Source organism: Taudactylus pleione, unplaced genomic scaffold (genome assembly GCF_031769625.1).
Source record: "Taudactylus pleione unplaced genomic scaffold, aTauple2 ptg000556l, whole genome shotgun sequence".
In the NCBI taxonomy this organism is placed as follows: Eukaryota; Metazoa; Chordata; class Amphibia; order Anura; family Myobatrachidae; genus Taudactylus; species Taudactylus pleione.
The window spans coordinates 18,633,788-18,647,237 of record NW_028284958.1 but is presented as its reverse complement, the minus strand read 5'-3'; the positions used below and the strand labels follow the sequence as shown (position 1 = coordinate 18,647,237).

At 45.6% G+C, this 13,450-nt stretch overlaps 1 protein-coding gene across 1 annotated transcript in view; it reads right to left on the bottom strand.

The window, feature by feature from the left end:
- The window catches only part of LRRK1 (leucine rich repeat kinase 1), a 141,196-nt gene that overhangs the window by 51,285 nt on the left and 76,461 nt on the right, over positions 1–13,450 (bottom strand). The window contains exons 9-15 of the mRNA XM_088452716.1: positions 8,276–8,439; positions 7,971–8,108; positions 5,064–5,176; positions 4,851–4,927; positions 4,646–4,775; positions 3,369–3,481; positions 3,075–3,289 (exon numbers count right to left, since the gene is read on the bottom strand). Coding sequence (XP_088308842.1) covers positions 3,075–3,289; positions 3,369–3,481; positions 4,646–4,775; positions 4,851–4,927; positions 5,064–5,176; positions 7,971–8,108; positions 8,276–8,439 — 950 coding nt within the window. The remainder of the gene's footprint in view (positions 1–3,074; positions 3,290–3,368; positions 3,482–4,645; positions 4,776–4,850; positions 4,928–5,063; positions 5,177–7,970; positions 8,109–8,275; positions 8,440–13,450) is intronic.

Genomic DNA, 13,450 nt, shown 5'->3' with positions numbered 1-13,450 from the left:
CGCAGGATACTCGTCACTGAGAGGACACAGCATCATGTTTGCAGTAAAGTCACCAGTTCCCTGCAATATCCAGGCAGAAAACTGGAAGTGATTGGAGTGATTCATGATATATTCCGTACGCTAGAACTGTCCTGCGACTACAAGCTGCATGCATTAAATCCATGGGTCTCCCTTTATACCGGTGACAGCAGAAGTTTGGATGTAGTCCGAGCACTAAGGTCACACTGCACAGGAACTTGTACCTCAGCTGAAACTCATGTCTTAGAGGTGAGCACAGCAGGTATCAATAATGATCAGTGTCATAGCAGTGGAAAAACAGCTCATTAAGCAGCTTGTACAAGCACTGAAGGCAGATGAGAGACTTTCTATAAGATCCTTTACAAGCCACCTGTAAAGCATCAACTGACATCTGTATTTATTGCATTATATTTTTATATTTTGTTGTATTATGTATATATATATATATATATATATATATATATATTTAGTCTAATCAAGTAAATGTAATTTTCTATTTGTTATTACCTAATAATGTAACAGCGTTTAACCTGAATCTGTGTGTGGCCAGGAGATCTCAGCGGGTGCGGCATGAGATGGTTCATTTCTCGTGCTGCGGAACTATCGGTGCTAGGTGCCTTTCAATGTAAATCTAAATGTAGTTATAAAAAAAATGACTTAACTATCAAATCATTTGGATTACCCTGCAGACTCCGGACTGCATGGCTGCACTTGTAAAGACCATTACTGAGCGCTGGACAAAGAATATCTAAAAATGTTTAAATGTATGGACTGTGCACTTATAGAAATGTATTTCTAAGGTATTTTGTGTTATAAGAAACTGTCATTATTGGGACTCGTTTTATGTCATACGAAGTGATATGGTAATTATCCCTGCCACAGCAAATGGTTTAGGGTCGTATTAAATTAGCCGTTTTCGGCAAAAAGTTTTAAGCCAGTGACGTCATTTCGCCAGGCGAAAACTTATCCCCGTATTTAATTCCAGGGACTTTTCGCCGGTGCGGAAAGTCAATTAATTGGAATAGGTGAAAAAGATTCGCTTATGAAACTAGGCGGATAAAAGTGCAGAGATGGGGTTTTTGGGTGCAAACTTGTGGGAACCACCTTGCACCCTTGGGACAGCCCCCCAAAGGTAAACTGTATCAAAAAATAGTAAGAAAAAAAACATAACACCCCAAAAATGTACTTTCATTTTGGGGGCGAAAAAGTTCTAAGTAGTGGGACAAACTTAAAAACTAGCGACATAGACTCCAGAGTGCGCCCCAGGTGTTTTTAAGATTGCATGTGGATTTTTAAAACTTCATATTAGTAACTTTAAAATATCTTTGCACTAGGGATGTGCAGGCTTGGATAGGTTCGAGTTTGCACGTTGAGTTCGGATTTTTCCCTCCAAAAAAACGGAACTCAGAAAGAGGCAAAACGTCATCTTGCAAGGACGAACATCATCATTCCTGGACTTTTGTCCAGGAATGATGATGTTCGTCCATGTAAGATGACGTTTTGCCTCTTTCTGAGTTCCGTTTTTTTGGAGGGAAAAATCCGAACTCAACGTGCAAACTCGAACCTATCCGAGCCTGCACATCCCTACTTTGCACCCATTTTCATGTACCCCAAATTTGCTGGGACTAGTTATTTTCTCAAAAAAAACCTTTTAAATGCTCTTCTGCACCACTTATGCAAAGACGCTAATTAGAAGCTATTGAGAGCATTTAAGTACTGTACCCCAAATACCTTCAGCAGGGCTATTCGGGGGTATCCATAGTGATACCCAATGTTAGTGCATCTTTTGGGGGATGTCATACTGATTTCCCCAGATCTGACAGCACTTTTCACCTGTTTGAGTTTCACCAGGTCCCGTTTTTGCGTCCTTTGGAATTGAATAGGGCGAATAGCAAAGTCTTATCTCCAAAAACTCCGCGATGTAGGCGGAAAGTCCGGTAAGCGAAACTTAGCCGACTTTTCGCGGCTAACTGAATATGCCCCATAATGTTAACTGACCAATCCTTTGTTTAGATTCAATGCACTCCAGAGAGTATTCCTGTATTGTGGAGTTTTCTAAGAAGTGTTAAGGAAAGAGAGTTATGTGCTACATCAGATTGTACCAACGTCAGAATGGTTTGTTTTGCTTCCTAAATGATCTGTGTGATGGGTGGTAGATATATCAAAGGAGGATTGCAACTGACCAGTTCCTGTGAAATGTACGTTGTATTTATATTTTGGAAGACAGTTTCCTGATTTGTGCACTCATCTTAGAAGCATATGGGCAGGATTACAACCTGCTGTATTCTATCTTCTTACTATATAATAAAGGACTCTTTAAGAGAGTGTATCCTTTGACCATCGGAGAAAGGTTTGATCTTCTGCGACAACTTGTATGCTGTGATTGTCACGAGCACCTTCAGCAAGGAACTTGTCTTTTTAAAGACATTTGAACAGTAAACATCTTGCCTTAAGACGCCTACATCTGCTTGTATCCTGTGACCTCCAGAATAGCGCCAAACGCTACTCCGTTCTCTGGCTGTTCTAGATGGAGCCCAGTGTCTTCAAGCTCAAGCCCTCTGCTAGGAACCTGGTCGCAGCAGCGTGTCCACACATACCCACAAGTAAGCGATTCTAGGTGCCTGTGTAGGAGCCTGGTGGTGGCAGTGAGTTACCTGCCCACAGCGCAGTGGGAAGAGTCAGTAAAAGGCAGTTACTGACAGAGAGAGTGTATCCGTAGGGGTGGTGAAGTAAGCCCACTCAGTTTACTCAAGGTCGAGTAAACATTTTCTAAGCACCCACATAAATCAGACAGAGCAGATGAAGTTTCTGTGTGCAGCATAGATGTGACGTGTATGTATGTTAGGTGTTCTCGATCATACGCAAAGGTCAAGGGTGACCCAGCTTAAGTTGTGCACTGGGCCCCAGGATGTAAAGTTTTCTTAGTTGGAAAGATAAGAAGCTGTGATGTGAACATATTAAAAATGGAAAAATCGAATAAAGACTTCCCACAAAAACATTTCCGTAAGGGGACACCTGTAAGTGCAGACATGGATTTGGCCAATAGAAATGGTCACCTTTGCCTTGGTTCCCATAGGTTTCTGCAGCTCCCAGCGGGTAGTTCTGATTGTGCTTTCTCCTTGCATCTGCTGGGATGCTTTCCCGGTCTGCAGGACCTCAAACAGCGTTGATTTCCCTTGACGTGGGGGCCCCACAATGATCATCTTCACAAGACGACACCGCTCGGCTTTCCTCAGCTGGGCACGCAGATACGCCAATATGGTCACTGGTCCTAGAGGGGTGACAAGATCAGCAGATAAATATTTACACCATGTCCATATGGATTTTATTTATGTATGTTCACAGCGCACCTTCCTTCCTTATATCTGCAGGCAGGTTTGTGATGTTCAGGTCTTCAAGGTCCAGCTGCCATAATGATGCAAGCTGACCAAGTTCTGGAGGAAGCTCCTTTATACCTTGATTACTAGACAACGAATAAAATTAACTTTTAAAAAATGCAAGGAGTAAAACAAACATACACTGTAGGATGTAATAATAATGATTTTATTTATGTAGCATTTTTCTCCATCAGGACTCAAAGTCAATATACAAAATCAGAAACAAAGCACAGGGGTTTAGTATTACAGAAAAAAACAAACAAACCGAAAACAGGTAATCATTACGATGGATATAATGCAGGGTTGGTGGAGCCATTTTGGGAAATAACTTCCACGGGTTATATATCCCACTCACGAAGGGTACCAGACGAGAAAGCCATTTTGGGCACGCTACATAGGTTACCCTGGATGGTATACGGATGTGTCCACATACATCTCATCTCCTTGCGCCACAAGTTGCGTTAAACATAACGCGTGAGCGCCATGTGACTCAGTACCGCAGACCGTCTTTTCGTGTGTCTTTTACCATCAAATGCATCTTATTCACAAAGCAATGTAAAGAGGATATAGTAGTAGCTTCTGCTGATTAAAATGATATGCTGCATGCCTGTATTCTGTGTGCGACTGCAGGTGTATCTGCATGTGAAATGCTACGTTACAGTGTCAGAGGCTGTGGCACGGAGTGTAATGTAGCATTTTGCATGCAGATACAGCCGCAGTCGCACACAAAATACAGGCATGCAGCATATCATTTTAATCATCAGAATCTGCTTGTATGTCCTATTCACATCACTTAACGAAAAATATTCCTTTGAAGGTAGAACGATGCATGGGAATACGCTTGGCACTACAGAGTCACACCACGGCATGGCCTGACAAGAAGTGCTGTGTAACGTGCAAGGAAGTAAGATGTATGTGGAAATATCTGTTGGTAACACTTAGGAGAGATAACACAAAATTAAATGGGGAAGTGGCAGCAAACTAAATCTAAGAGCAGGGACCATACATAGCCAGCAGATCCAAGTAGTTTTAATCCCACCAACAGGCGTACCAGGTGAGGCAGCCATCTCTGTGCACTACGAAGGTTACAGTGTGTGAGATACCATACAGAGAACAAATATGGAACACTGAAACATGTGTGGTGTGATATGCACTGTTCCCAAAAGATCAATGACTGGCAAAGAGAAACTGGACTGTACCAAGCATGTGATCTACATAACACAGACATGTGGATGGATCGCATCACTTACTTCCCCAGGTACAGCTCTGTCAAACTCTTTAACTGGCACACAGACTGTGGAAAGGCATCCAACTGGTTATCATTCAAGTATAGAACTTCTAAGGAGTCTTTTAGGTATAAAGGAAATTCCAACGAGAAACCTAGAACACAGGAACACAACCTATAAAACCAGATTGCTTTTATGGCGCGCTTAGATCCTGTGAAACAGTATATACCTCCATCAGTCCCTGTTCTCGTTCTGTACTTGGTAGAGAAAAATGAGACCCGTCTGGTCTTGATGACCTCCTCATTTCTGAAAACGACAGAGTGTAATTATTCCATTCATTATACACATTTCACTTTGCAGCTATGGTGAGAGGAGAGCTATGTTACACTGGAGACTGACACAAAATGGCATGTACAATAGGACTTAAACCGTAAAGACTGACCTCCCCAGCTGGTTCTTGGACAAATCCAAACATTTCAGATGCTTGCAGGTCCAGGTGTCAGGGGGCGGCAATGAAGCCAGCTGGTTTCCAGAGAGCTTCAAACACTGCAGAACCTGGGGAGTATGTAGAGACTGTGGTTAGGATTTTTGGACAAAATTCCTTCTATACTTCGGGAAACTGTTGACAGCTTCTGCTTTCAACACATTGCTGTTCATATAACCTCAACTCGCCGTATATATAGGATTTCTAATCTACATTTATTGCATATAACGCACCAAGATCCCCACCTTGTGGGGACAGCTAGGTACTACAAATCAAATAAGAAATGTGAAGGATAAGCTAATGTAACCTGTAGAACCAATAGTTCCACAGAAGCTGATGTGCCACTGGTTGCTTACGTCTGGTGTAATTATAGATTCATGCCAACACTTACTTTAATTGGATTTTATTAAAATCTTTGCAATACCACAAAACTGCACACACACACACACACACACCAAAAAAAATCTCCTACCAAATAGCAATTTTTTCATGCATGTTTAACTAAAAAATTGAATTTTTTATATTTCAACAACACAATTTTCACTGCACGTGTCACTTGTAAATTCTAAGAAGTGCACTACTACGGATGTGTCCTTGCTCATTTAGCCTGAATATGCCATGCAGCGTGAGCCGCCAGGTCCTGTGTAACTCTGCTAGTGTCGTAGCAATGCTCTGTGACTGGGACGCATCAGCAGACTGGGCTGATTCATTGGATATGTGACACTTGTATATCTGTGTACGTCGGAGTTTGTAAACGGAACTTGGTGTGGAAAAAAGCTGCGGCCTCTGCATGGTAGCACTTCGTATGCTCATTCCGAGACTCAGTCGCACACAGATATACAAACGTCGCTCAATACATTAATCTGCGCAGTCTCCTGGTGCATTGTGGGTCGCATTGCATTGCGCCAGACACATTTCAACAAAAAAGATGGAAAAAGACGCTTGGCGCTAGCAGAGTCTAACGGGACTGCAGCAAAGACGAGTGAAGACACATCTGTATGTGGGATTATGGGGGTTATGTAATAGGTTCTAATTTCACAGAATTTCAGAGACTTGCCACTAAGTTTAATGTTGAACCAGCCTTGTAACTGATTGCCGCTTTAAATTGAGTGCCAATCGCGCTGAAATTACACCGGTTGGTATAATTGGAACCTATTATATAGCCCCTTGAAGCTGATGTAAAGTTGGCCATAAATAGAACATATCTCCCTCCCAGGGACGTAACCAGAGGCACGGGGGCCCCATAGCAAAGTTTCCTCGGGGCCCTCATAGGTCTACCTATACAGTGCCCCTGTAGTTGTACTCATTATGCAATACCCCCTGTAGTTGTGCCCCTTATGCAGTGCCCATTATACAATGCCCCTGTGTAGTTGCGCCCATTATGCAATGCCTCCTGTAGTTGTGCCCATTATGCAATGCCCCCTGTATTAAAGCTTCTTATGTAGTGCCCCCAGTAGTGCCCAGTTGCACTAGCAAGTCTTGGCCAGCCATGCTACAGAGGGCGCAGGGGGATGCTTGCTGGTGTGGTGGGTCCCCTAAGCCGCCGGGCCCAATAGCAAGCGCACCCCCTGCACCCTCTATAGTTACACCACTGCTCCCTCCACCAGTGCTGGCAGCCTAGGCTGGTAGCAGAAAAATGGGTGTGTGACCACGGTTGGTAGCACTATAGCACTTCCCACAGCCCTTGTGCATTAGATGTGGAGTAACTAAAGTAATTAGAAGTGATATAATAGCATTTCTCCATGGCGCACTAATCCCAGCATGCCAAAGATTAACCACTGTAATACACAGTGATACATGACTAGTGTTTAATGTGCTTACAGCGTATATTACACTATTAGCATAACTTGCAAAAGAATGCATTTTATGTAATGCTCACAGTTGCGGGCTTCTTAAGGTATATGCAGCTCTACATATTTCACATATTTTTAATTAACACACCCTACCCCTGTCGGACCCGGCATCGGCAAGTATGCATGCACTTGCCGCATCCCATGGCCTGCGATGTTGGGCTGAATACACATCATCTGATGTGTACCCAGCTTTAGTCTGTGTGTCTACTTTTGGAACTCTAACCTTATATAACCTTTTTCTAACTACACCACATTATTTAATAATAAACCTAATACACCATATTACTTAGTAATAAACCTAATACACTACATTATTTAGTAATAAACCTAATACACCACATTATTCAGTAATAAACCTAATACGCTACATTTAGTAATAAACCTAATACATACCACATTATTTAGTAATAAACCTGGATACTGCAACTTCCATTTATATAAGCAATGATTAGAATGTGTACAGTAAAATGTGTTAAACATATAGGGGATTTTAGCCGTAATATTTAAAGGAGACAATTTAAAAAAAAAAAAAGAAAAAAGGCAAAACCAACCTGGCTTTTGCCTTTGAAATACACATATGGAAATTAAATTTAGTGTCTAGATCACTGAAATCCGGCACCAGGGGAATTTTAAGAGAGGAGTGGGCCGGTGTGCAGCCTCCGTTTGGACCCCCTCCTCTCTGTCAGCGCAGTATATTCTGGCTTAATGCCAGAATCTACTGCGCATGCGTGGGTCTCCGGGAAAATGGCACCCATGCCTTTTTCCCAGGCACATCTTTTCTGAGCATGCGCGAGTCACATGGAAAATGGCCGCCATTTTCCCAGTGATTTTTATTTGCTTCTCTGCAGCACCGGTTCGGCGTTTGCAGAAAGGTAAGTATAACTAAATATGGGTGCAAGGTGTGTGGTGTGGGCACACCCTGCACCCATTATAAATACGTCCCTGTACCCCACAATGTTAGGAACCAGTCTCATAGTCGTGCACTATATGTCCCACTGCATGAGTTTGTTACCTCCAGCTGAAACAGATCCCTCGGAACATCCCTCAGGGCATTGTCAGACAAATCCACTTCCAGCAGGTGATTTCTCCAGAATAGAGACAGGTTTTCTGGGAGCATTTCAATGCAATTCTTAGCAGCTTTACAATATTTCTGAAACAGGAGGGGAAGGAGGGAGGGAGGCAGAATTTTAAAAAAAAAAATTATAATTATAATTGTTTTTGTTACTGAATAGATCAGTAAATTTCCAGCGAGAAACGTAAATGTAAAGTCATGATATCACAAAAGGCATGTGTCCTGCTGCTCCCAATGACACTTACCAGAGGGCAGGCCCAAGGCTCCGGGAATATTTTCAGCTTATTGCCTGAGACATTTAAACGCCGCAGGGATTTGAAGCAGTGCAGGACAGAGGAGGGGAGCTCTGTGACTTTGTTATCAGACACATCCAGGTCCTGTAACCTCCGGAGACCAATCCAGTTAATACCTGAAAATAATCAATCAGACTTTTTTCTGTAACCAGGAGAGAAACACACACTAGTCCCAGGTAGCAGGCTGTAAGGGACATGTAATGTAATATTCCACTTTACCACAACCATCCATTTAATTGCAAAGGCTGTTCCTAGAATTATCACATTTTAGTTTCTGCTATAATGTTCTTCAAACTGTCTTCCATATCTCAGGATTTCAATCCAACCACCAACCTTTAGAATAGTATAATAAGCACAAACAACTGTGTAATATAGCATATATTACAATTATACACTTCAACTGTATCGATCAAACACCTTACATATATCTGATGACAACACCAATTGTATTTTCTTTTATTGGTTATTTAGAGACTAAATGGTACTTGTCAGTTAGCTGATTAGGTTTAGAGTACAAGCTTTCAAGACTACACAGGGTTCAGGGCCTGATTCACTACCGATCGCAACGCCAATTGCAAAAGCTATTACGCAAGTAGTTCAACTGCGATTGTATGCTAATCCATTGCGATCGCTATGCCGCCACAGCACACCATAAGGACCCCCACTACACGCATCAGTAATGTTTAGCAAGACTGCGAAACCATCGGTACAATAGAGTACCATCGCAGCCTCACACACACTTGCACAAGCTCTGACCTTACTAAGAAATTGCTAACTTCATCGCACGCTATGATGCCTCACACTGCGTATGGCATCGCAGCGGCTAATTTATGCACGCCCCTGCAATATCAAAGGCACTGGCACGCCTGCGTTTTGACTAACCCCCCCCCTCCCTCCCATTCCAGTCACCACCCACAAATGTTACCTCCTGTCAATCGCTCTGTGATGGGTCTACGATCGCAGTGGCCGGTTCAAGCATGCACGGTACTCAACAATCAACCGATTGTGTGCGTAATCGCAGTTGCGATCGGTAATGAATCAGGCCCTCAGATATGTCATAACACTTGTTCCACTGTTTAACATGCACCTGCCAAGTCGGTACAGTATTAAAGTAAAGCCAATACATGTTATTATTATGTCAAAAGCTGTATATTACAGAGCTTAATCATATACATTAAATAACTGCTGTATTTCTATTTAACTAAATATGACCGTAATTTTTGTCCACTCCTCTGCGTCAGGCTGCCACGTAACGAGGGAGATGATGCTAGAAATGAGTAGATCGGTGCAGCACGTAGAGTGAGGGCGGCTTAAGTGGGCGGTGAGGGGGCGTGTCGACGCGATCACATCATTGCGGCCCCACTTTATAATGCTGATATTACCAGCATTTTAAAGCAGGGGTAGGGGCTACGATGACGCGATTCGTTTACGAATCGCCCAGATAATTTACGTACATTTCCAATGTTTGTTGAACTGCTCATGTGCAGATCGGGCCCTGCATTTTTGGACACGTGCAGATCGAGTCCTACATTTTTGGACACAGTGCAGATCGGGTCCTGCATTTTTGGACTCACGTCAGACGACAGTCTGCAGCCATTTGGGGGCAGGCAGGGGGTCGCACCAGCGAACTTTTTACAAAACTGGGGTGTATCAGCCCCATTCTGTAGGCGTGCCAAGTTCAGGGTCTCCCAACGCAGCTTCACTGGCCCCAACGGGGTGAAATCACCCATCATGAGTAACCTGAGGGTTACTCAGATGCCCAATTCACGCAGACGATCCAATGCTGCCTCTTCGGACGCAGCAGCATCACAAAACTATGCAGTGTGTGTCTTTCTACAGCACACGCCTCCTGCTGCTTTTGCATATTTTGGCACAGCCATACGGCGCAAGACACTGGTACGCTACTAAGACGCTCCAAGAGGATTAGCGTACTGTAGTTATTTTTAAATGTTGAGCCTTTAACGTAACCGCAGACGCAGCAAAACAACACTCACAGGGAACTAGAGACGCCGGGCTGCGACTTTAACCACACAAGAGTTCGTTTTAAACATGTACAAAGTCATAGGTGAAGCACCACAGAACTATAGAAAAAGCTGCGGCTGCTACATTGGAGCATTTCTTACACAGTCTCCGCACACAGATGTACAAATGTTGCACATCAAATTGATCAGTGCAATCTAGCAAAGTAGTTTTGTCGCTTCCATTTGTTTTATTTATGTGAATAAGACGCACAATTTGAGAGAGAAAGACACTCAGGGCGGCCAAGACAGCCGGGAACTGGTGTGCCAAGAGGGGCTATTTGCAGTGTATGAGGACACATCTGTAAGCCAGAAAGTAAAATCTATAGGGTTAGCAAAAGTTACAGAAGGGAACATACAAGACAATAACAATAGATATGGTAAGAACTTACCTTTGTTATCTCTGTTTCTACGAAGTCCATAGGGTCCACAGGGTGACCTTGGGGTATAGCTGGATCCTGGATCCTCGGGCACCACGGAGTTAAAGCTTTTAGCTGCTCCCAGGATGTACTTGGGTCCAACCTCCCCTATATCCCGCCCCCGAGCCACAGGCACCTCAGTTGGTAAGCAGCCCAGGCCGGAGGAGGAGACGAAACAGAGAGAAGGAAGACTGGAACACACAAGAACCATACTCACAGAAATGGGAGACGGAAAACCGGTGACCAGTCACAGAGCCCATATGAAGCCAGGTGCGTCAGGGCGGGTGCCCTGTGGACCCTATGGACTTCGTAGAAACAGAGATAACAAAGGTAAGTTCTTACCATATCTCTTGTTTTCTACTTCAGGGTCCATAGGGGTCCACAGGGTGACCTTGGGGATGTCCCAAAGCAGTCCAACTAAGGGCGGGGACGCTCCTGTGCTGATAGGAGAACCCGGCGCCCAAAGGATGCATCCTGAGAGGCAAAGGTGTCAAACGCATAGAACCTCAAAAAGGTCTGAATGGAAGACCAGGTGGCCGCCTTACAGAGCTGAACAGCAGAGGCGCCACGGCTAGCAGCCCAAGAAGGGCCCACGGACCGAGTGGAATGAGCCTTAACAGAGGCTGCAACAGGTAAACCCTCCTGCATATAAGCCTCAATAATAACAGAACGAAGCCAACGGGCTAGAGTCTGTTTGTTGGCAGGCCAACCCCTCTTGTGAAAACCAAAGAGGATAAACAAAGAATCCGACTTCCTCACAGAACTAGTCCGGTCCACATAAACCTGGAGTGCCCTTACAACGTCTAAGGAAGTCTCCCCAGCCGAAAGATCAGGTGACTGAAAGGCTGGTACAACAATTTCCTGATTAATGTGGAACCTGGAAACCACCTTAGGCAGGAAATCAGGACGAGTGCGAAGCACCGCTCTGTCCTGATGAAAAATCAGAAAAGGGGGACGACAAGAAAGCGCCCCCAAATCTGAAACCCTCCTGGCAGAAGCAATTGCCAAGAGGAAAACAGTTTTAAAAGTTAGCCACTTGAGCTCCACTGACTCCAAGGGCTCAAAAGGAGGACCCTGTAAGGCCCTAAGAACCACCGCCAAATCCCACGGGGCCACAGGTGGCACAAAGGGAGGCTGGATTCTCAAAACACCCTGGAAAAAGGTGTGTACGTCCGGCATAGCAGCGATCCTGCGCTGGAACCACACCGACAGACCAGACACGTTTACCTTCAGTGAAGAAAGACGTAATCCTAAATCCAAACCGGACTGAAGGAAAGCCAGAATACGCGAAACTCGGAACACCTGGGGATCATAGTTTCTGGCCTCGCACCACTGAAAGTAAGTGTGCCACACTCTGTGATAGATCCTCGCGGAAGCAGGCTTGCGCGCCCTCAGCATGGTGGTAATAACGGAGCTAGAAAAGCCCCGAGACCTCAGGACGGCTGTCTCAAGAGCCACGCCGTCAAAGATAGTCGACCCAGATCTGGGTGAAGAGACAACAGGTCCCGCCGTTGAGGTAGGAGGTACGGAGCGTCGATGGACAGGCTCCGCAGATCGGAGTACCACGGCCTTCTGGGCCACGCTGGGGCCACCAGGATCAGTGTGCCTCCGTCCTGTTTGAACTTGCGCAGGACCCGAGGCAGCAGAGGTATCGGAGGGACAAGTAAGCCAGTTGAAACAGCCATTTCACCGACAGCGCGTCTATCAGACTTGCGCCTGCGTCCCTTGTCCTTGACCCGTACACAGGCAGCTTGTGATTGTAACGGGACGCCATCAGGTCCAGCTCTGGCAGCCCCCACTTGTCCACGAGTAGTTGGAATACCTCTGGATGAAGCGACCATTCCCCGGGATGCACATCGTAACGGCTGAGGAAGTCTGCCTCCCAATTGAGGACTCCTGGGATGAAAACTGCCGAGAGAGCTGGAAGATAGCGCTCCGCCCAAGCCAGGACGCGGGACACCTCCGACATCGCAGCTCGACTGCGAGTCCCTCCCTGGTGATTGATGTACGCCACCGTGGTGGCGTTGTCTGACTGCACCTGAACGGCCCTTCCGTGAAGAGCGGTGCCGGACGACTGCAGGGCTCTGTATACTGCCCGCAGTTCCAGGATGTTGATGGGAAGAATCGCTTCCTCTGCCGACCAACGACCCTGAAGGGACAAGGAGCCTGTCACCGCCCCCCAACCCCGGAGACTGGCATCTGTCATGAGCAGAACCCATTCCGGGATCCAAAAGGGGCGCCCCTCCAGGAGATGCGCTGTCTGCAGCCACCAGGCTAGGGACAGACGCACCTCCGAGGACAACACTAGCATCTGAGAGCGGATCCTGTGTGGCAATCCGTTCCATTCTGAAAGAATCAGCCCCTGCAGGGGCCTGGAATGGAACTGGGCAAACTCCACCATGTCGAATGCCGACACCATGGACCCCAAAACTCTCATCGCTGAGTGCACCGACACTCTGCCACTGCTCAGACAACTGTGAATCCGCAGCTGTAAGGAGGAGACCTTCTCTGGAGTCAGAAAAATCCGTTGCTGACGAGAGTCCAGCAGGGCCCCCAAATGAACCATCCGTTGTGATGGGATGAGGGAGGATTTCTTCCAGTTGATCAACCAGCCGTGCGCCTGTAGACAAGCGACCGTCAGGTGGAGATGCTGGATCAGTACCTCCGGGGAGCTTGCCAGCAAGAGGAGG